Below are 26572 nucleotides of genomic sequence, written 5' to 3' on the forward strand. Positions count from 1 at the left end.
TCAAACTCTCCTCCTGCCTGATGGGGCAGGTTTGCAGAGGAGCCTAGCCCTACTCTGGAACATGCTGCAGTGCCAGCATCATGAGAGGTACCAAGGCTCTTGGATTGGCATGCTGCTGCAGAGTAGGATGTGAGTCTTTGAGGGGGTGCTCAGGGAGCCCTAGGGTCACTTGAGAAGCTCCATGCTTGTGACTCAAAAGTTGCAGCCTCAGCCCCATTGCATGTGGTATGGAGCAGTCATATATAAAAAAATAAAAATAAAAAAAATAATCTGATGGCATCCCAAGTCAGACTGCTTGTTTTTAAGGAGGAAATTTGGCATCTGTTCGGTAATAACTTCGTCTCCTAGTTTAGTGTCAAAGGTGAAGTAGTTCAAAGTCCTGTGTTACAACAGCATCACAACTTCCATGATAACTGTATTTCCAACTGGCAGGTACCTGAAGCAAACTATTTAGTACTGGCTCAGTTGCAAATGTTCTCTTATCTTTTGATGGTCCTTCTCTGCCAATATTAACAAAATACTGTAGACGCAGCACTGGAAAGTGCTGGGCTCAGAAACTCAGGTTAGAGCTGGGAAGCTTTGCGGAGGGAAGTAGTGTTAATTATTTTGTTAGGAGAGCACATATCCCCCCACCACTGCTGGTCCTGTGAGTATATTTTAGGTTTTTTCATATATTGGAAAATATTTCTCCATTTTGTAAATTGGCATTTACAACTTCAGTGTAATAGTCACATCACAGGAATTCTAAGTATGTGCTGAATGATATAAATTTAAATGATCTGCATGTACGTGTTTAAAAGTGTAACATGATTGCACTGAGTAGTGACACATTTTCATGACAACTTGATAAATTATTTCCTTTCCAGGTGGAATTCCAAATAAATCAGTTTGCGATGGTGAGATGATACAAGATTAGAAGTCTAGAATTTATTACATTGTCTATCATTTTAGGTGTAGTTCCTGACTGGAAGCTACTTCTGTTGTGGAAGTGATGGATTAAAGTTAGTCTCACTATGTTACAGTCTCAGTATATTCAGTCTTCTTTTCAATTGCTTCTGTTGATACCATGTATCTGCTCTTAGGCATATACTTCCAGCAACTTTCTGCTTCTGAGCAAATAACTGCTTGGGGCAAAATGCTTCTATGTGCAACTGCTATTCTTTTCTTTTTTGTAGGGCATGATTATATTTTTTTTTAAATTAGAATTCAATTTTAGACCCTACTGAAGCAATTTTCAAAGCAGAAACTACATCTGTTGCTAGGAAACCTGCTACTTTGTGTGGTCATAAATCTGTGTGCTGCAGTTTTGAATGAGCAGCCTACAATTTTTGTTTAAAGTTATTTTTTAAAAAGATATAGAAGACTCATGTCATTGTAACTTTCTTTCTGTTTTTGAGAGAGAGAACTAGATGTGACAAGCAGGATATCTTAACTGTTCTGAGAAATAAAATTGTCCCTACACCTCAAAAAATAAGTGTGCCTGCTCCCAACCTCAACAGAATTTGGCTGTGCGGAGCTACATAGCTTACCTTTGGTTCAGTTGCATTATTTCTTTCCTGTAATGGAAATCTCTTTTATTTGACAGCCCTTAAATGTAAAGCCTCACAGGTTTGACATTTAACATGTAAGCAGTGGTAGTAGTAGGCAGGCAGAGAACTGCTTCTCTCCTACACCTTTCATTGAGGAGAAAAAATGAGGAATTTAGTTAACATAGTGTGTCTAGTTCAGTGGCAAGTAAAGCTAGTGGAAATAGATTTCTGTAAGAAGGACATAGTAGAGAAGACAATAAAGATGGTATCAAAAAAACTGGAGGTCTAACATTCAGTTGATAGAAGTGTTAAAAACAGAGAGAGGAAAAAATCTGTGAGTAGCATAGCTTAAGATAGTACGTACCTTAGGAATGAAAAAAGATCTAGTTGCCATATTGATCTGTCATTGTAAGTATGTTAGTGTTTAACAATCCAATAGCGTTTAATAAATGCTTGTGTTCTGTTCCAGCACCTCTGGTTTTTTCCTTAGTCATGTACAATGACAGAGTGCTGTTTTCCTTTATGTGTTAACTGAGAAATATGGTTTTCAACAAATTCAGTGAGAAATTTTATAACTTTTGTGACTGGTTATCAGCAGATTTAGCTGAAGAGTTCAGTTGTGTGTTAAACTTGAAAGAGTTACTGGAAGGGAAAGGAGATTTGGGAAGGTTCTTGTTTGGTGTGGTTACATATAAAGGACAAACGGCAAAATATGAATAATGACAGACTAGTTAATCAAAATTTCCAGGAAAAAAAAACTGTGGACTAGCTGATTCAGGGAATAAAGGAGATGGAGATTAAAAGCAGTGGCAGGCATGATTGTATTTTGCAAGATTCCAGGCATAAGCTGTAAAAGTAACCACAGGTGTGTAATGTATCTGGGGTTCAGGAAGCTTTGATGTGTAGGGGTAGAAGTACCAACTAAAGTTGGAGCAGACAAACCCAAATTGCCACGCATCTTTAATACTGAGGTGACTAACCTGTACAACAGATGCCCAAGGGAGAGTCATCATTGCCTGATGTCTTTGAATTCAAATTGGTGGGTGGATTTTTTATTTAGGTAGTACAATCAGGCAAGTTTTGGGGCTTTAACAGTGATTCTTATCTTCAAACAAGGGAGAGCAGGTTATGTTAGAATTCACAGCAGAAGGAGGTCAGTTCCACCACTATGGAGGATAAAAAACTGACTTCCAGCTTTAGTACTGGCCTAGGAGATGGTAACTACTTAGCTCTCCTGTGGCAGACAAATGAGTGTAGGCAAGCCAGAACAATGTAAGAAATTACTGCCTTCCATCTTTAGTACTGGCATGGAAGATGTTAGCTTCTTATCTTTCCCGTAGCAAACAAATGAATATAGGCAAGCCAGAACAATGTGGCTATATGCTGGAACAACCTGGTGGCTACTGTGTTTGTGTAAGAATAAATGTAAGACTTGGGTTAGCATCAGCACAATAGACAAACCACTTGGTGAACTGGGGATCTAAAGGAGCTATTTGAAGTCTTCCTGAGAGACCCTTCTCTATGTGGCATTGTGTGGTGTGTGTAAATCCATGAAAGTAGTAATAGTTAAGGGGACAGTGTCTGTGTGAAAGGATACCTTGTATTTTCTCACCTATTACACTTTTTTGAACCTAAACATTTCTCTCCCTGGCTTTACAGCTGAAGAACCTGAAATGCTATTCAAAGAGCAACTGTACTATATTCCATTGCAGGAAGTTCTTAGGATTTAAAAGCTGGGATTGTAGTATATTTTTCCTTTAAAAGATAATTATTTCATGATGAGTAGCATTTTGCACTCCTTCTGTGCAATGGAGGCAGAACCGTGCAGCAGTTCTGGATATTGAATGCAGAAGACACTGCAAGTGGCAAGCTCCATTTCCACACGATAGGACATACCTGATGCTGTAGAGAGTAGCTCAGTTCTGCACAGGCAGAACTGATCCAGTGCAAAAGCATGTAAATGTATGTGGCAGCAGCAATCAGGAAGGATTGAATGATAGCACAGATATTTTCTGCAACCATTCCTTCAAAACTGCTCATTGATAAGGAAAGAGCTCTGTATTACACTTTTTTTACACACCCAACTTAAGGCGAACTATTAGCATTAGGACTGTTGTAATGTAATTTATATGTGGAAGTGAAACCTTCTATAGACAGATTAAGGTCATGCAGTTTATTGTGATTTAAAGGGCATTTTAGTTCTAAATGAGAAATTAGGCACAATAAGAACATGTATTGGAACTTACGTAAATGGCTTTTAGCCTGATGAATGAGGAGAATGGATCAAGAAAGGAAAAAGGTGAATCTGTGTTTCCCTTTTTTACTGCCAAGTTGCCAAGTTCACTAGTAAACTTCTGGTTTGCAATCTGATCTTGTGGTGGCCAGTTTGCTGTTGCATTTGTTTGGATCACTGAAGAAATGCCTATTCTATATTTTTTACAAGCTCCTTTGCTCCCCAAGCTCATTGACGCTGTTTGATATAAGAGTTGTTTGTGTCTCTGAACATCTTTGTATATATGTCCTTGCCTATGAGCAGTTGGTTATAGTGTCCAATTCTCAGACGTTCATGCAGAGCACTGCCCCATGGCAAACAATATGGTTTGACTTTTCATTCCTTTGCTGCCCTGTGTCAGTGTGATTGTATCCTTGACTAACAGTACGCTAGGTGCTGTGTTGAAGTGGAGGTAGTAATACGAGGCCTGGCAGTTGAAACAGCATGTGGTGAATGCTGGGGATAGATAGGAAAGGAACTGTGGTACTGATCTTCCCGTATATGTCACTGTTTCTTTAAATGTTACTGTAAAACAGCCCATTGACAAGGAAACAGAGATAAGGTGTAGGTTTGAAGTAGTTGTGCATTGTGCATGAACTGTTCAAAATTGTTTTACAAAACATATTCTGCTAATGGCAGTGCATAGGATGCAAATTTTTTTTGTTGGACTTTTTTTTTTTTTTCTTTTGACCCGGTTTTCTGAAGAGAGCAATACTTAACAACTGCTCTGTCTGTTCTTCCTTCCGATAACTCTTGGATCTATTGGCAGGTGCTGGAAGGTGTATTTTCAAATTTAAAATAGTTGAGTGGATGTGTCGAGGAAGGACCCTTTACTTAGGGGAAAGCAGGTAGAACTCTCCTTTACAACTTTCAGCAGAAGCATCTGGGCAGCCTGCATTGCCCTATGTCAAGTATCGTGGCCTTTCAGTACTTAAAGGGGACCTACAGGAAAGGTGGGAACAAAAGGTGGTGCCCCTTTTTAGCAGGGTGTGTTGCACAGGAGAAGGGCTAATGGCTTTAAACTAAAAGAGGGAAGACTTAGACTAGATATAAGGAAGAAATTTTTTTACAGTGAGAGTGGTGAAACACTGGAACATGTTTCCCAGAGAAGTGGTAGATGCCCCATACCTGGAAACACTCAGGGTTGGGTTGGAAGGGGTTCTGAGAAACCTGGTCTCGTTGAAGATGTCCCTGCTTATTGCAGGGGAGGTTGGACTAGATAAAGTTTAAAGGTCCTTTACAACCCAAACTATTCTATGATTCTATGAAGTAGGGACACACATGAGACAGAAACTGCAATTACTGCCTGAGGAATCAAGGGTATAGAGGAGAGAAACGGGAAGGCAAGAACACAAGAAATGTTGTTTATATATCAGCTTGTCAGCCGTTGGGTCATGTCACTGTGAGTGTGTGGGCTTGTAAAAATGACAAAGAGCAATTAATCTTCTCTGAAAACTAAGCCTTGTGTATGGGGAAGCAACTCTTGAAACCCTGTTATTAAATGCTGGCTTTTTTCTTCTTTTTTTTCCCCCCAGCACCTCACTACCGGTTCACATTTGTCTCGGAAATTTAGAAGCTACCTTTCCCAGTTTGTACTTCAGTTACATTTTAGACAAAGAATGTGTCCTTCTCTGGAAATCAAAGATATGAATGAGGCCTGTGATTTCTTCTAAGGACAGAGCTGATGCAGGACTTTCCAACACTCAAATTTAGGAGTAGAAGGAAAAGTTCTATACCCAGCTCCATCTGTAGAGTAGTTCTCTATAATCATGACCTAAATTTATGACTCATTAGCCAGATAGTAAAAATCTTTCTTTTGCTCTTCCTGATCCTTCTGCTGATCCTTTTGGGATTTCAACCATGGTACAGTTCACTGTATTTGCAGGTTCTCCAAGGCTGTGAACTTTGTTTTGGAAAAAAGGCAGTATTGAGGCTATGGGGAGGATTACCCAACAGGTTCTTGAACTCAGTGCTTCATGGAAGAAAGCATAAATGCGAGTCTTTATTCATGTGGAAAACAAATCCAGACCAAACTTCACAGTCCTTCTGTATGCAGGCTGAGCTTTGTCCAGGCTTCATCATCAGAGACCTTTCTGATGTATAGTTGTCTGGGCATTAAATAAAATTATTATTTTTAAGGAAACATCTGCCTAGGGCATGTTTGGAATGTGAGACCTGGAGATCACTTGAGAACAAGAAGAGAAATTTGATATTTGTCAAAAATTTCACATGGTTGTAATAAAAAATCAAAACAAAACAAAAACCTTAATCTAGATTGACTTCTACTGTAGTTAGTGACTGATCTTTTGTGACTATGAGGAATTTTCATTACATTGTGTTAAACATATTAACTATGGTATTCTCTGACACAAATTCAGTTTCTAACTGCTCGTCTTCTGTATCTCTGCTGATAGTCGCTTGTTCTTGTCTGTGATATTGGTGGACTTAATTGCCAGTCACAAAAGCCGAGAGAGGAATATATGGTCTGCCTTTTTGATTTTTAAATTTAAGTACACATTAATAATAGATTTATAATATATAATATTTAATAATAAATCCACTATCCCACCACCGCCCCCTCCCCCAAAAAAGGACTCCCATGATAAGTCTCCTAAAGATTTGGCTGGCAGAAGAGGTCTTTTGTTTCATGTTATTTGTGACAATTCCTCTTGGATTCTTTCACAATAGCAAGTCCTTAGTCATGATAGCCACTAAATGAATCAAATGACAGACCTGTGCTGAAGCTGCTGTTTCAAGGATAAATCTTTTGTATTTCCTTTCTGTTCAAAGAGGGGTTATCCCTGAAAACTCAATTTATTTCAGTGTGATAAGTTCTCATTGGTTTCTTTTTTATTCATTCCCTTTAAAATGTTGCTTTTTAGTCAGATAGAGATATCTGCAAAATTATGCATTCAGTATGTTTTCTTCCTGTGACTGCATATGCAAATCATGTGTTTGCATATGCAAATACTAATTTAAACTTGTATTTAATATAATAATATGTGTAGGTTTCAAATGGTATTTTTTAAGACTGTAGAAGAGCAAAGACTATGCATCAACAGTGAAGCTTGCACCTTAGTTCATATATATTAGAGGGGTAAACCAGAATCTCAGCTTGTATTTAATTTTCAGGGGCAGTTGGTTTTGGTTTTGATCTTGTATCTGCTAACTTTTTAGGTAGACCTATTATTTTGATTTTGCCATCTTGTCTGGTAACTGAGCCATACTCCTTTTATTTTGCGTTTGAGGTTTAAGAGACAACCTGCTAGGGAGAACTCCTATGAGTGTTTCCTGAATCCTTGTTGATCTCTCTGATTGTGGAAGCTCAAATACAAGTTTTACTTTTTGTCAGTACACTTCTATTTACGTATTGGAGTTTCTTTTGCTTGAAGTTACTCACCCCTGAAATTACTATTACTAGATCTACATGATAGAAAATAATATCATATATGTATGGGGAGCCGTAAGATGGGTTTATATGGAATAGAAATCAGTAGTTGCAGGAGCTCACAGTCCACTCTGATAATCTTGCATTCTGTTAAGAGATAGGTTACAGGTCTTTAACAATAGTCCTGACAAATCCAGCCAATTGAGACATGACTTTGGAATCTGAATGGTTGCCTGATGCTTTTCAGGGATTCCCTGATAGCTGTGATTCATTTTGACAGGTAGGACCAACATGAAAGGTGGATTTTTCAGAGAGGAGAGGCAAGTAAGCTGTGTCCTGCTGTATTGGTCAGACCCTGTGTATAAATGTCCTTTCTAGTCCGCCGTTAAAAAATTTCAGCCTGTTGCCACTCCACTGACTCTGCCTAAGACAGATGTGGCAGGTACAGTATTACATCCCAGGTAGCCTGACTAGTTGAGGCTTCTGTGAGGGATGCATTGGAAGATGATGGATGGCATCCTTTTCCTTTTTCTTTCTTGTCCTATGTTTGTCAGTCACTAACACAAAGAATCAATTTGGAGGCCAGTTGAACAAATTTAGCCATTTGCCTTGGAAGTGCACTTAACCCAAGAAGTGGGAGGGACACTTCAGGCAGGCCCTAAGTTAGGATCTTCTGTGTTGGCCTATGCTACCATCCAGCTCCTGGCAGGATTGCATCAGAAGACTAAATGGATGGCATTTCAACTGCAGCACTTTTAGAGATAAGCCTGTCCTTGTGACCAGGAGAAATTACTGCAAATACATTGTTGTCTTTGTCTTAAGTGTGTGCAGCTGCTGTGGCTTGATTTGCTGCTTGGGCATACATTGCCAGACATGAGGGAGGAGACTTCTTTTGTTTGGGTTAACTGTTTTTCGGAATCATGAGGCAGTAATTTTGGACACTGAGTGAGAGAAAGAATTCCTTTTTCCTCCCTCTATTATCCATGTCAGTCTGGTGGTTTCTGGTCAAACAAAAACTTCTGGTCACTTTAAACTTTGGGAATTGGAGGGAAACAGAACTAATTGATAAATAAAACAACAATCCCAGATACTTTGGTATTCCACCTGTTAACCTGTAACTGTTGGACACTGTCTTGATCTGACGCTCAAATCTGTGTGTTCAGTGATAACAAATACATCTTCTAAAATGTCCCTTCTTTGGGATGTGTTTGCAAGTGATTTGTGTGGTCCCAGGGGTTGGGAGCTTATGCTGAGGAATGTGGTGGCTGTTTTTTGGTTGACTGTTTTTTAATTCTGTTTTGTTTTGGGAGGTTTTTTGGTAAGCAAAATAAGTCGTATAAAATTACAGTGTGGCAGTGTTTCAGGGCCTGAGTAGTGACTCCAAAAATGTGTTAGATGCTTTGTTCCTTAATCTTAAAGGAGATCTCCACCTTTACTAATATACAGTGTTCATTTACTCCATGGCATTTGTGCAAATGTTTGATCTGGAAATGCTTGTGTGTCCTGTCTTTTGCTCTGTCTGGTGGGGTATGGTAGCAGCAGGAGACGGAAGCAGATGCAGCTTCAGTCTCATAACTGGTAATGTACTCCTGCTTCCTTGTTGAAAGACTGAAGCTGTTGGAAGAGCAGTCTGCTGTCAGTCTTACTGGTGCTGGTCTTAAAGATGTAAAGTAGCTAGTGGGACAGAAAGAGTCTTGGTTGAAAAATCCCTGTTAAAGAGAGTAGGCCTTCAGGGCAGAACCCTTTATGCTTGCCCTGCTTTGAATGAGGGGTTGGACAGGGGTGATCTCCTGGGGTTCTTTCCTACCTCAGTTATTTTATGATTCTGTGGGGATTCTGATGCTGAGGCCTGCCTCTGCCTTCTCTGCCTCAGACTCTTTTGCCTGTCCTACATTACATCTCTATGCTCTGCAGTAATTCTCATAGAAGGATTTTTTTCTTTGCCCTTGCCCCTTGCCGGCTTCTAGAAACCAAGATTAACTCTACCCCTTCAATAACAGGGAGGAATGATTCCTGTTACCTGTATAACCAGTGGGACTTACACAGCATACAATGATTTTGCAGTGGACAGGGGAGCATGGTAATGTAGGGTAAGGAGTAAGATTTTCTAACCTTCAGCTTTTTCTAGTCTCCTAATGGAGGAAGGAAACTTGTTCTTCTGACAGATAATTTCTTTTTGCTGCCTTTTGTCCTAGTTCTCAAAATAAAGGTAAATATAATGTTCCTTTGAAAGAAAGAATGGCCCAGATGGGTTCGAGGAAATAAGTTTAAACAAAAAGCTTGGTTTGTGTTTTGTTCCTTTTCAACTGCTAACTAGAATTACAAAACTTATTAATGCAGTGAAGAGAATAGCGTTTGAGTACTTATTTGAAAAAATTTTAACTATGTTTTCAGTTGTAGCTGATAAACCCAAAGAGCAGAGGGGGTGAAGTAAGTGCAAGAAAAAGTGTGCTTTTCGGTGAATAATAGCAAACTTCTCTGATGAGAATTGCACTGGATTGGATGTGCTGACTGTTTGGATCTTTCTAATTTGTACATCCCAATTTTTCCATATCTTGTGATAGTCAGAAATATTTTGACATAGAGTCTGCCTTTGTGAGGTTTCTCATGTGAACAGGAGCTCACCTATTTCAGCACCCGTTAGTAACCGATTTGTGGCAATTGTGTATTTGTCCTCTGAACTCAGACTGTACTTTGAAGGTGGCATAGGTTGCAGCTGGGTGAAACGGGTTTTTTCGCTGGTAGGGTGTTACTTCCTTCTGTCTTGCACATCTAACTTGGAGATTCCAGTAACAGTTACTTTCCTGTCTTTCAGGTATTGATAGCTGATGACTACTCAGATCCATTTGATGCCAAAAGTGAGCTGAATAGAATGGGAAAAGGGGAGAACACTGGCTATATGGAACCATATGAAGCCCAGAGAATAATGACTGGTAAGAAAAGACAGTTGCACGTATGAGCTTTAATTCCATGGTAGTTCATGTGGTTATTGCAGCTGCTACGAAACAGAAATATTCTTTGGCATGCAAAGCCATGTTTCTGAAGATGCTTAGTAGTCAACAGTAAATGCTGCAGAGACTTTTCATGTGCCTGCACATACCTTGATTTCTAAAAATACATCTCTGGACCTCACTATTGAATATAGGTGGTTTGTACTGTCATGTGGGAAGATGAAAATGTGAGCACTGGGAGTTGGATTGTGTATTGCTCAGCTTGGCAATGTCAAGGCTGTCATATGTGTATGTAATAGGGATGGCCAAAGCACGATATTGTGTTAGTTCACTTAAAAACAGTTCATCAGTTTGCTTATTTACTTATGGCCTTTTTTTTCTCAATCAGATTCAGACATCTTGGTCTTCCCTCTGTTGGAGGAGGGCTGCAAAGCTACATCTTTGTGTAGCTCCCTGTCTCCCTCCCTGCTCTGATGGTTTTTTTGTACTAGTGGTCAAAATGAGACACTGTAGGATGCCTGTGAGCCTCTAAATGCCATTTTTGGTAGTGTCCTTCCTTTTCTGTCATGTAGGGAGGTGGTTAATGGTGCTATTGTTGTTGGAGTTTGGACTGTTTGAACTCCTTGTCCTGTTATTATGCAACTGTATTGTCCATGGATTTTCCTCATATTATCTGCATCCATTTCCTGCTTGTTGGCTGTGCAATCTGTAAACTTTTCAGGAGTATGGGGCTATATGTTTTTAATTCAGGATGATTTGACTTTGTCAAAACACGTCTTTGTGCAGGTAATTCGTGCATATCTTGGATTTGTACAGCAGGTCCTCTTTTTCTCATTATGAGGTAGAAGTCACGCTTGTGCCCAGTTAAGTTGATTGTATGCTTTCCTTTTCTATTGGCAGCTCCTGTTTTGGGCGCTCAGGAAAGATTAATCAGTGGGGGAAGATGAGGCTGTTGGATGCAAAGATCATTTTTTCATGCAAGTGTTCCTATTTTTCTTTTCTTAAATAGCATTTCTGAAGAGAGACACAGGAAATGACATGTAAACTATATTGTTTGGAAGATTTCGGTATCTTGTAGAGGAGCTGGAGCTTTTATTTCTCATTCATGTAAATATATTCATTCTAGTTTAATAATTTCTCAGAAAAACAAATTAGTCCCAATAAGTTCTTGAATTTTTTTTAGAGCAGTGATGCGCATTTGTAGTTTTAACTATGAAGTTTACAGTGCTGTGATTTCTTACTTCCTGTGTTTAGAACAGGATCTTATTCTATCTCCTTTTCCAGATTAGCCATAATAAATGGGTGGTTTAGTGGACAATACGGGATGGCTTAGGTGAAGTAGGGGACGGTAAATTTGTGTACCCTTGTAATTTCAAGACACCCTTTTGCCAAACTGGTGTGTGGTGCAGCTGATAAGCTGTGATATCTGCTCCATAAAGCAAACATGAGGCACTCGCAAAGATGCTAAAGGCACTTTTGAGACTGGGGTATAATTGAGTCTAATAATATAGCACGTGTTCTGAATATGCATTTAATTGAGCCAGGAGAAGATGCTTGATATCTCTGTGAATACATTTGGTGTTTTGAGAACCAGGTATATGGTTTCCAGTCATCTTATCCTAATGCTAGTAGAAATAGAGAAAGTCTTCCCATAAACCTTGGTGAGGTGAGGTTATATCCCACTATAATTAAGCACGTTTTTGTGTTCGGTTTTTTTACTGCACAGATGTTGCCTTTGCATTTTACTTGACAAATGGAAATCCATAGGCATCATTTTGGAGGGTTTTTAAAAATTCAGTTTATATTTCCCAGATGAGTTCTATTATGTATGTGCTACTCTAAAGAAGGCTTTTGGACTGCAGTTTGGTTGGCTGCAAAATGTTTACTGCTTTGTTTGTTATGTTTATTTGTTATCTGTGCTGTCTAATGAACAAAAGAATGCTATACGGTAATCCATTTAGCTTGACTAATCCAGTGAAGTTCTTCTAGCTGTATTTATTTAACATGGGTAATCCCAGAGAGGAGGAATCTGCATACCCTAGCAGAATGCACTTTAGGAGAGACAGAAAACAAAACAGCGTTTTGTCAGTTATTCCTTGTTTACTGATGCACCCTACCTTTTGATCAAGTCTGGAAACCAGGTGTAAGGGCTAGTTTGCAATAGGACCCTAAAGTTTTTGTGCATGCTGCATGCTTCTTGAGTTAGTAAAGGATTAGGCAAAAGTAAATGTCCAAATGAAATAAGACGGTATCATTTTGTTTGAAGAAGCTAAGCTTACACCAGAGTAGAAATGTATGATGTCTGAAATAACTAATATGCTCATTGAAAAATTATTCTCCCTCCCTGAGGCTGAGGTCACAGTTGTGAGGCAGTTGGTTCTCAGCTGATGTTTATTTTATTTTTTTTTTAACAAAAAAAAGCATTGAAATTGATGATTTCCATAAACTATTGAATGGTCTATCTGATTCCATACTGTCTGTAATTAGAATTGGGTTTAATCAAGCTTGAAGTTTCTTCTGCTGCCTGTTCGAGTGCTCTGCCACCCTCAAGTTAAAGAAGTTCCTGCTCATGCTTAGATGGAACTTCCTATGTTCAAGTTTGTGCCCATTACCTCTTGTCCTGTCACTGGGCACCACTGAAAATAAACTGGCCCCATCCTCCTGACACCCACCCTTTAAGTATTTATAAGCATTGGTAAGATCCCCTCTCAGATTCTCTTCTCTAGACTAAAAAGACCCAAGTCCCTCAGCTTTTCCTCATGAGAGAGATGTTCTAGTCCCCTAATCATCTTCATAGCTCTTTGCTGTACCGTCTCCAGAAGTTCCCTGTCCTTCTTGAACTGGGGAGCCCAGAACTGGACACAGTACTCCAGATGGGGCCTCACCAGGGCAGAGTAGAGGGCGAGGAGGACCTCCCTTGGCCTGCTGGTCACACTCTTCTTGATGCACCCCAGGATGCCATTGGCCTTGTTGGCCACAAGGGCACATTGCTGACTCATGGTCATCCTGTTGTCTACCAGGACTCCCAGGACTTTTTCCTCAGAGCTGCCCTCCAGCAGGTCAGCCCCTAACCTGTACTGGTGCATGGGGTTATTCCTCCCCAGGTGCAGCAGCCTACACTCGCCCTTGTTGAATCTCCTAAGCTTTCTCTGTGTCTGCCTGGTCTGTATAGGACAGACTGAACAGACGAGCTCATGTACATTCTCCATGGGTGGGTGACTGGTACAGGAGAAGGATCTGTGTGCTGGACCTGAAGAGCTGGAAATTATTTCAAAGGGTTCTCTAGAGCATGTGCATCATGGCATAGAGATACCTGTTGTCTTGCGTGTGTTGTTCACTGTATTCATCAACCTGTGTGATGACACATCTGCACTATGAACTAAGGGAAGTGCTTGATGAGGAACGGCAGTCTCCATCCAGAGGGGCCTTAATAAATGTGAGGATTCTGTCAGCAAGAGCTTTTTTGAGGTTAAACAAGGGGGATATTTGAGAGAATTCCAAAGGAGAATTCATAGGCTCACAACATTAGCATCCTCCCTTGATTTCTTCTTTTACTGTGTATTTATCATCCTGTCTATGCAGTAGAACAGCAGTGAGTATACTTAACTAGCTCACACCTAGGGATTTTGTGCTTTGCCTCACTCACCATGGATGCAGAGAGCTGAGGATCCTCTCTAGGTGCAGGCAGTGCTAGAAGACCAAATGCCTTCATGCACTTCACTGCTGCTTTCCAGGGTCTGCAGTAAGTCTGTGCCTGAATCACAATGGAATATGCAATGCACGTCAGGCAGCCTAGCAAAAGTGTGCACCTGCCTTAACTGGGAACTCCCCATGGACATGCTGGGAGCAGTAGCTCTGTCTTGCTGCAAGCTATCACAGAAATGCTGGGAGTGTAGGGAAAACAACATTCCCATGAACATGCACCTACTTCAAAAGGTCTTGGGTGTCAGTTTCCTTTGTAACAGGAGAGGTATTTTTGTTCAGACATGTAACTTCATCTGAATAGTCACTGCAGCACATTGGTGGTGAGTCAGTTCTTGTAAAATCCTTTAGGATCCAGGTGGCCTCTGGCATGTTGCTTGTTGGCGCCAATTTTACCACTGCAAATAATGTAAAAAGAGCAATGATAATTACTTTGGTAAGTATTAGGCTGAATAGATTAGCATGTATAGCATGGGATGTTTAGAAAGAACATTTCTGGTAATGATAATTGCTAAATATTAGGCTGCATAGATTAGCATGTACAGCATGGGATGTTTAGAAAGAACATTGAAGGTCACTGAGCCTAGCAAGCCAAGTTTCTTACTTTATTAGAAATTTGGACAGAGATTTAATTCAGCAATGATATAAAGGAAAAAAGTTTTCTAGGGACAATTATAGAAGAGGACTTCTTCCTTTGCATTAGTGCATGAATTGAGGCATGTTTGAAATAATGCTGGATCTGCTTCAACACAAGTCCTTACCTTCTCTCTGAGCAAAGCAATAGATCTCATATACGCTGTGGAACTGTGTGGCAACTGGACATGGATCTTAAGTCATAATGATCAGGGTTTCTCTTCCTGCCTTTGTGGAGCACTTCACATCCAATCAGCAAGTATGAGGAGATAAGACCAGTATGTATGGAGTCTTAGTTCTCGTGTTAGGAGAGACTGTGGTGTGTTGTGGTTGCTATAACTAGATGCATAACTGGGAGTGGAAGCCAGCTGTGCATAAAATGAATAGCATCCCTCTATAGCATCTCCTCCCCTAAAATAATATAAGGCATTCTCTCTAAAGTTTAATATTATGGCAGTGCTTGCTGCTCTGGATAGTGCATACCAGCTTACAAATGCATGAAAATAAAAAGCTAACTCTTGTCTACTCTGTACAACTGGGTAACTGTAAAACTGGCCTTTTCCTGAAAGAGTAGCATCCCTCCATCTTGGTCTGGAATAGGAGTTAGAAAGAGAGGGACCCTATGTCTTGCCGCACATGTATCAGTTACATGCACAGAATTTTGTTCCTTAGTTTCAGTGTACACATATTGTCCAGAATGGGTTTAAACCAAGATTTACATGTCCCTTTTTTTTTTTCCTGTTTCACAGAATCACAGAATGGTAGGGGTTGGAAGGGACCTCTAGAGATCATCTTGTCCAACCCCCCTGCCAAAACAGGTTCACCTAGAGCAGGCTGGACAGGAATGCATCCAGGAGGGTTTTGAATATCTCCAGAGAAGGAGACACAACCTTCACAACCTCTCTGGGCAGCCTGTTCCAGTGCTCTGTCACCCTCAAAGTAAAGTTTTTCCTCATGTTGAGATGGAATTTCCTGTGTTCCAGTTTGTGCCCGTTGCTCCTTGTCCTGTCCCTGGGCACCATAGAAAAGAGTCTGGCCCCATCCTCTTGGTACCCACCCTTTACATATTTATAAGCATTGATGAGATGCCTTCTCAGTCTTCTCTTCTCCAGGATAAACAGACCCAGGTCTCTCAGCCTTTCCTAATGAGAGAGGTGCCCTATTCCCTTGATCATCTTTGTAGCCCTCCTCTGGATTTTCTCCAGCAATTCTTTATCTTTCGTGGACTGGGAACCCCAGAACTGGACACAGTACTCCAGATGTGGCCTCACCAGGGCACAGTAGAGGGGGAGGATGACCTCCCTTGACCTGCTGGACACACTCTTTTTAGTGCACCCCAGGATACATTTGGCCTTCTTGGCCACAAGGGCACAGTACTGGCTCATGGTCAACTTGTTGTCCACCAGGTCTCCCGGGTCCCTTTCTGCAGAGCTGGTTTCCAGCAGGTCAACTCCTAACCTGTACTGGTGTAGTCCAGAACTTTGGAAAGGTGGGTCAGCATCATAATAGACAAAGTGAGAGTGCACGTGGAAGGAACTTAATTCATGCAATTTACTTGTTCAGTGTTTGATGAATCTGGCTTATGTTCTTCCACAAAAAGCGAAGTGAAAGAATGAATGCTTGGATGGTTGGGAAAGAGAAAGCATTGAGCTCAAAATGTTCAACCCCATGCCCCTCACCCCCAGAAAAGTTTCAAGTTTTTGGGCTGCTTTTCTTAAGAACAGTGGTCCTTTTAATGTTGGATGGGAATTGCCTGTCCGTTCAAGACAGGGATGCTACTGGCAGCAGTTTGAGGACCGCTGAGGTCTGTGTGGTCCAAAAGGATCTGTCATTTTAGAACTCCAGCAGCTGTCCCTTGAGAAATGCAAATAAGAGAGTTGTGAGAATAGAGAAGGATTCAGTGAAGTCTGAATTCACTGGAAATCTTGAAAATCTTTTAGCTACAAAGGTGAAAAAGTCCTTGTTTTCTCATTTCATGTCTTGCTGGATTAAGCATGTTGCTGACACAACATCATTTAAGTTTCCCTCCCATCTCGCTTCCACCCTCCTCCCCCACCTCTACCCCATAGTACCAGGTATGTTGAATTTCAAGATGTCTCACTGCTCCAGCCATCCAGTGGGATAGAAAAGATGAATGTCAGTTTACTGCAAGCAAACTTTGCTACATCTCATGTAGAACATGTCTGTGCATGAGGGCGTTTGGCAGCTAAGGGAGCTTCTCCCTGTCCTGTAAAGATTTGTGTGAGTTGTGTAAACCCTTAAACTGGATGAAGTAAATTAAAAAAGGAAAGTGTTTTGTGTTTTACCTTGAAAGCAGAGTTCTGTAAACTGTGATTCCTTCTCATGCCATATAGTGTTCCATCAGTCCTTTCCATGCTTGGAAAGAGTGACAGGCAATAAACATAAACTGAAATTAGAGGTTCCAACTGAATGTAACTGAAAAAAAAATAAATCTGACATTATGAGGACAGTTAAATGGTGGAGAAGATTGCCCAGTGAGATTGTGTAGTCTCCATCTTCAGAATTTTTCAAGACTGGACTGAAAAACCAGAACCTGACTAACCTTATCTGACTTCATAGTTGACCCTCCTTTGAGTAGGAGATTGAACAAGATGACTTCCGGAGACCTTACTTAACCTAATTAAGGTTATCTTATCCTAGGATCCTGTGACTAACCTGTAGCTGTTCTGTGAAACTAAGAAATGGATGTGAGAATCAGGATATCCCAGGCTAGCTTGTGGGAATCCATGTTTGTTTGGTCTCAGTCCATTTCCAGCTTTGCCACCATGTCGGTATGATCCCAGTACTGGTCTTTTTAAGCTTAATCACTGAAAAGACCAGACAGGTGCTTTTGAGCCATAAAGAAGCAACCTGCTGAAATATAGCTTTAGGAGGGCCTCATGTATAAATATCCCAGTTTTCTGGAGGTAACACTGGATGGGGGTTATGCATGCTGAAAGCATGCTGTTGCTGTTGCAGCAGGGACTATAATTTCTGACAGCTGTTCACTGTCCACCCAAGAAGGATGTTCACATCCCTTCTTGGGATGAAGGAGCAGAGGCTGGACAGATGGGCTTGCAGTCTGGACTGGGCCTCTATGTGTATGCCTGGACTTTGTTGGCAAGAATTCTGGGTGCTTTCCAGCTGGATGTGTGATAGAATTGTAGGTGACTGATACTGCTGTGGTCTGCACGGAAAAGGAAGGGAGCACTGTAAACTCTTGCTGTTGGCTTTGACTGGGAGGAGTGTTACTTTTTTCAGTGGGGGACATCAGTAGTACATCTTGCTGACTTATCAGTTCATCCCTCAAACCGCCCAAACTGGCCCCAGTTCTATTGTTCTTCTGCAACATTGCTCAAAAGCAGAATAGAGAGAATTTGTTACGTGAAGTCACCAGCTTGGGAGAGACATGGACTGTTGGTGATGAGTTTTACAGGGATATGTTAATTGGAGCTGGAACAGAGATGCTGGAAGAAAAAATGAGTCTGGCAGCACTTGGGACAAAAAGTGAGGCAGAAGTCCCTTGTCACATTCATATGCCTCTTCTTCAAAGTTATGCTTTATTTTCCTCTTCTTTTTCCTTTTGTTCTTTTACAGTGAGGCTTTTAGCCAAAGTAATTGTTTGAAGCCCATGTGAAAATGCTCAAGATCAACATGCACTATGAAGCCAGAAGGAATTTGTACCTTTTCCTCAGCAAGCTGTGCTCAAGTCAAAGATCCTGCTGGGCAGTCCTGCTTGGCTGCTTTTTTTTTTTTTAAAAAAAGTAGTGAGGATTTTTTTTTCCTCAGAAGTACTTTCTCAATCATCCTTTCACATTATATTCTCTCTTACTCCAATCACTTTGGGTTTTTCTCCATACTGTCCAGAAAAGTTAAGTAAGCTCAAACTACAGAAGTATTAATTAAGCTTGTGATGAAATGAACATACTACTTCTTGGAAGGAACAAGATAGCCTTTCAACTGTGGTATCTTGTCATCTTGGTTGGGCCTAGCTTGCTGGGTAATAGACAGAATTTTTGCCTGCTGGCTTTGCATTCAAACTCTGAAAGATTTTAGTGGCAAAACATGAGTGAAACCTTAAGTAAATGGAGTCAGTTTCTGACATCAGTTGTAATGTAGTAGCTACAGTTTCTCATGCATCTTTTTTGGTTCTGTAATCCAAACCAGAGGAGATTTTTTTAATCTTTGAAAGTAAATGAGGGTTCAAGATTCAGCCAGTTCTGTGTCTGCTTGCCACAGAGACTGAACATCTTGCCACATCAGTTTACCAACATTTTAATATGGCTTCACAGTGGTGTCATAAAAGCTTCAGTGGGAAGTGGTCAGAAACACAACTTTTTTTGTACGCTGTGCATTTTATGCAGGATGGCAACAACATAGAGCTTCTCTCCTTCTCAGCTTTCTGGTTAGGAAGAACTCTTCTTGAAAGTGCTCTTTTGGAGGAGCTCAAATACCTATACAAACTCAGTTGTTCTTTACCTTTCTGGTTGCTAAAATTATTAGAAGCTATTGTCTGCAAGAGCTGCTTACCCTTTCTGGATGAGGCCAGGTAAGCCTCGTCTGGTTTTGTTGTGTGTTGGTGTGCTGATATGTGCATTTCGTTCTGTCATCCTTACACAAGCAAAGATCAAGGAAGCCTGCAGTGTGTTTCTGCTGGACTGTGTTGTGCTACTGTGACTGAATTTCTTGAGCGATATCAACATGGGCAAAAAGAAGATGGAAATATTCAGTCTTCATCTGAATTTGCTCTTGGTTTTGCCGTGTTCAGTTTCATGTGTTAGTGGCTTGGAGTGGCAGAGTTCACATATAGTTTGGTTTTATGAAGCAGGATGTACGCATGCAAAACTGATGCTGTTGTAGGTTAGATTAGCAATTAAGAACAAACCAGGCAAACTGGAGGGAAATGGGTCTTGCCTAGAGGAACTCTGGGCTTGCTCTGAGTTCCGCATTCATTTTCTGTGGAATGGATAATTTGAAAAGCTATGTGAAGAAGCAGTGGGTTTTGTAGCTCTTGTGCTGTTGTAGCTCTCATCTGGTCTGTCAATTGCACTTAGCTGGGATGGGCTGCAGGGCAGAAAAGTGTGATGGCATAGCTGAGCCTTTGAGCTTTTCCTAAGCAAGTCCTGCAGCAGCTGTTGTGGCTGTAATGGGGTGGGCTAGAATGTGTCTGTGCTGCTGTCTTAATTGAAATAGAAAGGGAATAAGGAGACAAAGTAAAAAATATGGTATCTTTCAAATATATCATTGCTTTTGTATGTTAAGCTGAGTAATGCTTATTATTGCCCTTTGGTTGTGAGATGCAGCATCACATTGTGGCAGAATATAGAGCATATCAACGGACAGCCTCTCCTAGTCACTTTTTTCTAACAATCTCTTGTAAGAAGGGAAGAACTGACTTACTGTGTTTGCGTGACTGTGATTTGCTTTCCTTAACAGTAAAATTGGCTGTTAATGACACTCTGCTGAATGCTAACTAGATTTATTTGCTGCTGTTAGATATCCGTGTAAACACAAATGCTTTTGAGTGATGACATGATAGACTGTATATAGAACATTTTGTCAATAGCTGCATACATTCAAACACTGTTTCACCTTTTGTACTGTTATATAAAAGTGTTGTCCGAGGGGAAAAAAAACCCCACTGCATTATTGACAGATTACTCTGTAAGTGGGCTTTCAACTAAGAATCAGCATCTAGTCAGGCTTTGCCTCGTTTGCCTCATACAGACAAATCTGCAAACAAGTGCAAGGTACTGAATACTAGCAGCAGGATAGATCAGTGTAGAATATTTGAAGTCTTAAAAATGCTAGGTACTTGTTGCTCCTTCCATCAATCACTTGCTGAGCTGACTCAATGAGTAACAGGACCATAAGCCAAAGAGGATGAGTTGAAACATTTTCCCAGTAATTTCAGTGTTCATAGACCTGTCACTTTTTCTGTGCTAGCAAGTCAGCTGTCTAAAAGACTTCATACAAGGCCTTGGATTCTGAAAAGCAAAAATCTATGGCTGAATGTGGCAACAACTGAGCAGCTTTCTTGGACTACTCATGTGGAGGTAGAATTCTAAATTAAACCATTTTGTCTCCAGAGCAGAACAGCAAATGTAGACCATCTTTCATGTATACATTAGTGATCCTTGCTGTATGCATGTGCAGGACCATGCTGGACTTTGGGTTTACTGAATCTCCCATCCTAACCTTTGGAGTCATATCTGAAGGCTTTTACATCCAACAGATGGTGATTCATCTTCATTAGGTGCTTAGGTACTAATCGGTGTTCCTAGATTGAGCCAGTAGTTCAACTGGAGTGACAGAACAGAAAGATCGCAACTACGACAATAATTTCCTTGGGAAAGAAAGACAAAGTAGGCAAAATTGCAAAGAATCACTGTGGCTGTTCCTTGTAGCGATCAGGAGAAAAACAGATGGTTTAGTATGCAGAAGCTGTGTGGATTTTTAGTCCTGCCAAAGGAGGAAATAGAGTGCTGATAGTGCCTGCTCTTGCTGGAATCCTGGTGAGAGGGAAAAATCTCTTGTAGATACATCAGATATCACTTCCAAAACTTTGACTTCTCTTTGGTTTCCTGGCATTTTTCTGAAACATTATTAGCAAAGATAAAGTAACGGGCATTAGTCATCAGGGAAGCTTCAGGCTATCTTTTGAGCTCTCAGTTTTGTGTGTCTTTTAATCATAGTGACACAATCTTGTGAAGGTTTTTTGGATTCCTTTTCCCCTCCCCTAAATAAAGAGGGCTTCTCCACTCCTCTTCTATGTCTTTCTAAGCAATGTGTAAGAAGTAAGTAGCTAAGCAGCATCAAAGCACCTCTGAAAAGGTAAAGTCTGCAAGAATTTTGAATTTTAAGATGGCAGTTATAACCTTTAATCACTGATTATTAAACGGAAAATTAGGTGTTGAGGGGGAAGGCTTTGTAGAATAAACTGCCAGGGAACTGTTAATTTTTTATTTCTTTGCCTCTTCCATAAAAGAAATACATCTCCGAGGACAGTTTTCATGTCCTTTGGAAGCCGTACTGCTGTTGTTCCAACCCACTAGGATTTAGGTATTCTTCCTCTGTGTTTTGTTATTTAATCAGCCTCTTCCGACTCCACCAACACCCTCCCCACCCCTGAAGAAAAATGTGTACTTCTGGTCTTCTTGGACAGGGTATGCTTGCTTGTTTGTTTTATTTCAGTACATACCTTTTGTGGTATTAATGGTTTTGTTGCTGGTTTATTGATACTTATCATAAAGGGACTTCTCCCCTCCTGCCTTTGCTCTGACTGGCCTAATAGTCTTTCTTTATCAGGATTGTTGGAATGTAAAGTTGCTTTGAATGCTTCTTCCTGTGGTAGTGAGTCATACTTGGACTTCAGTAGGTTTTCCGTTGTGATGCAGGCTGTTTCAAGATACTGCTTTTTACATCAAGAGGTTATGCCAAGGTCTCATACAAAGGCAGGGGAACAAACATCTGTTGTTCATTCCTGGAAAGTGGCTCACTTCTGAGTTACTTGGCTTCTGTTTAGAAGGAAAAATGAGTGAAGATCTTCTCATATCCAGCTTTTCCTGCACGAAAATCTGGCATTGGAAGGCAGTTGCTGCAGTGTGAAAGCAAAATGGCCATCTCTGGTATTGAAATGGTATTGGTGTTCTCTTGTGTCCCGGCAGTTGGAGGTATCCAGCTGGACCTGGAAGCAGAGCAGAAAGTTTGACTTCCGGTGGCCTGAGGTGAAGTTTGAGCAGAGGTAAAACTTAGCTTCTCCGGTGAATAGACTTTGCACTAATAGAATAAGAATTCTGCTCATGAGATCTAAAATGTTTCCAGATTATCTTGCCATGATTGGCGTGAAAAGAAACATTCCAAACATGGTGAGGCTTGGAATAATTAGGCAGCTGCCTAAGTGTTTCTGACCCGTTTATGGAGAGGGAGAGGAAATGGGTTCAAATGGGAGCAAATGTTCTTGTTTCAGAGTGATCTTTGCATTGGCATCTGTCTTATGCCCCTGGCAAACTAGCAAGTTATTTGTTGATGTGTAATCTAGTGCAAACAGCTGACTACCCTTTAATGCAGTTACATGCTGGTTCACTGGCTTTACATTGGAAGCCTCAAGAGCAGAGCATGTGGAGAGCAGAGGTTTGGCCAATTCAACAAGGCCTGTTCCCTGATACAGAGCAAGAAGGACTCCAGATGAGACTTGGCTATTTCTGTTCATACGTGGATCTGATGTGACCTTCACCTGCTAGAGACAAGCAGGCTGTCAGGATAATGTCTAGCGACATGCATCAGGTATTCACCAGTACCTCTCAGTGTGAGTCTGAGCCTTCCCAAGTTTCTTTCTAATCTCACTGATAACTTCAGGTTTTCAGTGGCAGGTGAGAATACAAGGAGTACAAGTGGCCTTGTTTTTCAGTTATGTTCTCAGGTACCTTTTCTTTTTTGTGGAGTTTGGGGGGATTTTTTTTTTTTTAAAGTATGGTGCTCTTCTGGTTATTCCAGGCTTATCTATAGAAAGCCAGTGGGCTATAGCAAGTCCCAAACACTTTGCAGACTGTCCTTCTGGGGCTCTCGAATATAAAATGTTTGAATCCACATTTCAAAGGTTGTGCTCCTTCTACATCTGCTCAGACTACCCTAGTCGAAGACAGGTTAGCCTGCTCCCTAACTGCTGAAACACTCTTGTTCCCTGTGGTGCATTTTGTTTATAAGAGAACAAAATGCAAATAGTAGACTCTTGCAAGGGATTCTTGCTTGCTTGTTTCCTTGCTTTAATTAAACATCCACATATTTCTGATGATAAATGTTTAGTTTGTGTGCCTTGAAAACTTGATGCCAGAAAAATCTGTTTTCCACATAAAGTTGCTTCAGTGCTAAGATCCTTGCAGCTGGAATTATCTAGTACATTTGAGTGGTGAAAATGTAGTGAGTGAGAATAGCATCACAGGGGTATTCACCTCAGGTTGGCTATAGTTTTGTATGTTGTGTAGTTGATAGCAGGTTGCATTTTTGATGTGGTTAGCAAGAAACTAAATCCAGGTCACTAGGACTGAAGCTCTTTAAATGCTGATTTCTGGGAAGAGGTCAAAAGTGGAGTAACCATCTGGAGATGACCTGCAGTATGAATCCAGAGATAGTGGACAGAAGCTGACAGCTGTGCTCTATCCAATTCTATTCCGGCCCAGTGTTTACATGTTACTGTATGTTAAAGAAGTGAATGAACAATTTGCTGGGCTTTCTTCAAATATCTATGTATCTCAAAAAGTTAAGAGCATGGACAAATGAGTTTTAAAAAATCATTGTGTTTTCATTCGAGGGCTTCTGTCAACGGCTTTTTGTTGAGGTTAGAAGCATTGCCAAGTATTTTGTCCATGCTTTAGGAAATAGGGTGAAGCTTTGTCTGCCAGTATGACAAGTTTAAACTCTGTATGAGCTCTGTACTGCTGAATGGAGATAGATGCAAAGTGTGCTGTGTAATATCCCAGCATTAGAATTGTCATCTCTCCTGAGTTCTTCTCTTAGTCTTGTCAGTTACAAAGGGTGTTGATAGCCCTTGTACTTTGCTTAAAAGTCAATTTCAGTGCTAGCTTTTCAAAAGCTAGCCTTGCATGGCAATACTATTTCCAGCATGTTACCTTTGTAATCGGATTTGTCTCACTAAGATAGGGCTTTGGTGCTAGAAAAAGCAGCTGAGGAGCTGGTAGGACTATTGTTTTAAATCCTACACCAGTCCTGAACAGACGCCCCGAGATGGGTCTGTTTTATCACAGTTGCACCTGATATGTGTGGGATATGCTTTGGAATATGGCATACTGGTGAGCTTTATTGTGCTGGGGTTGATTAGTCTATAAGTTAATGTGTCTGTATCTAATTACATTTAAATCTCTCTGTTTCTCAGTGGGGCATGCATAAATAACTGTTTGCTGACAGCGGTAAGGAAGCTCGTATGCCTGTGTTACCACACATGCTGTGAAGTCCTTGTGTGTAAAATATTTAAAGGCTTTCCCAGTCAGTAGAACAGTAGAGGTTGAAAATCAAAGGATTTATATGACATAGTGCTTTGCATCTTGCCCATGACTATGTTCAGGCAGGTCTTGAATATCTCCACAGGTGGGGACTCCACCACCTCTCCAGGCAATCTCTTTCAATGTTTGACCATCATCACAGTAAAAGATGTTTTCTTGTGTACAGATGGAATTTCATGTATTTTCATTTGTGCCTGTTGCCTCTTGTCCTGTCACTGGGCACTACCAAGAGAAGTCCGGCTTCATCTTCACTCTCTTCCATAAAGTATTTATATGCATTGATAAGTTCTCCCCTGAAGCTTATCTTCTCTAGGCTAACCAGTCCCAGCTCTGTCAGTGTCTCCTCATATGAAAAGTGCTCCAGTCCCATTATCACCTTCATGGACCTTTATTGGACTTGCTCAAGTCTGGCTTGGGGTAGAGTGGCTGGAAGGATGTCTGGCAGAAAAGGCCAGACAAGCCTTTGGAGTACTGGTCGACAAGCAGCCTAATTTGAACCAGCAGTGTGCCCAGATGGCCAAAAAGACCAATAGCATCCTGACTTGTGTCAGAAATAATGTGGCCTGCAGAACTAAGGAAGCGATTGAGTACAGGGAGTCTGCGTACACTTCGAATACAGCCCTCAGTTTGGGGCCTAGTACTACAAAAAAGATATTGAGGTGCTGGAGTGTGTTCAAAGAAGGGCAACGAAGCTGATGAGGGATCTGGAGAGCAAGTCTTATGAGGAACAGCTGAGGGAACTGGGGTTGTTTAGTCTGGAGAGAAGGAGGGTGAGGGGAGACATTATCACTTTCTACAACTACCTGAAAGGAAGTTTGTAGTGAGGTGGGTGTCAGTCTCTTTTCCCAAGTAACAAGTGATAGGACAAGACGAAGCAGCCTCAAGTTGTGCCAGGAGAGGTTTAGATTGGATGTTAGGAAAAAACTCTTCACCGAAAGGATTGTCAGGCAGTGGAACAGGCTGCCCAGGGAAGTGGTTGAGTCACCGTCCCTGGAGGTATTTAAAAGATGTGTAGGTGTGGTTTTTTTTCGTGGTGGACTTGGTAGTGTTAGATTAACAGATTGGACTTGATGATCTTAAGGGTCTTTTCCAACCTATGCAATTCTATGATTCTAATTTTCCAGCATCTCCAGATTCCTCTCAGCGGCAGTACAGCTATCTCATTATCACCCACTCCATCCAGTTTTGTATCAGTAGACGGAGTGAACCTGGCTTTGTCTAGCCAAAGCTTTGCAAACTCCAGAGAATGGAGACACCTCCCACAACCTACCTGGTGACCTGTCCTAGGGCTGCACCAGGGGAGGAACGTTTCCCCAGTGTCCCACTTGTATCTCTCAAGCTACATCTGGTGTCTGTTTCTCCTTGTTGTATCTTCTGACATTGCCCCAGAAGGGTTTGGCTCTGACTGCCCTTCAGGCAGCTGAGAGGTGCTATTACATCCCCCCTGGCCTTCCCCTCATCAGACTAATCAAAACCATCTCTCCTTATCATAGGCGCTAGAACCCTGCTATCTTGGTAGCTCTGCACTGGTTCCTTTCTGGTTTTGTGAACTAGCTCACCCCTTGCACACTCCTTGTAGGGAGTGTGCAGACTGGATACAGTAGGACTCACCTGTTGGTTGTAGCCTCCTTGGGGCCAAGGGTGAAGGCATGACAGCTTGCCCCTTGATTTGCTAGCTGTGCTCCTTCTAACGAAGCGCAGTTTTGAGTTTGCTGCATTCAGAAGGGCAGTACACAGTTCCTTTTTGTGAAGCTTCATGTTTACTGTTTTATAAGGTCAGGACTTTAAAGAAATGTATTTAAAGAAATACATGTCCCTTAATACAGTGTGAGTTAAGCTCTAGTTAACAATGCTTTTGTTTAGTGTCCTTGCTCTAGTAGTTGCTCATTTTCTGCTGATTTCCTGCAGAGTTAACTGCAGAGAATTTTTTTATCGGCATACAAAATTGTGCTGTGGGATTTCTTTTTTGTGATCTTTGTATCTGTGAATTGCACTTCCCAGTGATCTCCTCTTGAAGAGTTAACTGCATATACAAATTTCAACATTCTTGGGGATTTATGTACAGTTGCTTGTAAGCA

At 41.1% G+C, this 26572-nt stretch overlaps 1 protein-coding gene across 2 annotated transcripts in view; it reads left to right on the top strand.

The window, feature by feature from the left end:
• Nucleotides 1-26572, top strand: part of SHB (SH2 domain containing adaptor protein B) — a 49633-nt gene that overhangs the window by 1187 nt on the left and 21874 nt on the right. The window contains exons 2-5 of one of the 2 annotated variants that reach the window (XM_074166526.1): nucleotides 578-591; nucleotides 4509-4530; nucleotides 8816-8854; nucleotides 10005-10122. In XM_074166526.1, coding sequence (XP_074022627.1) covers nucleotides 578-591; nucleotides 4509-4530; nucleotides 8816-8854; nucleotides 10005-10122 — 193 coding nt within the window. The remainder of the gene's footprint in view (nucleotides 1-577; nucleotides 592-4508; nucleotides 4531-8815; nucleotides 8855-10004; nucleotides 10123-26572) is intronic. The other variant, XM_074166527.1, reaches the window with a different exon arrangement.

This window comes from Numenius arquata, chromosome Z, assembly GCF_964106895.1.
Source record: "Numenius arquata chromosome Z, bNumArq3.hap1.1, whole genome shotgun sequence".
NCBI lineage: Eukaryota > Metazoa > Chordata > Aves > Charadriiformes > Scolopacidae > Numenius > Numenius arquata.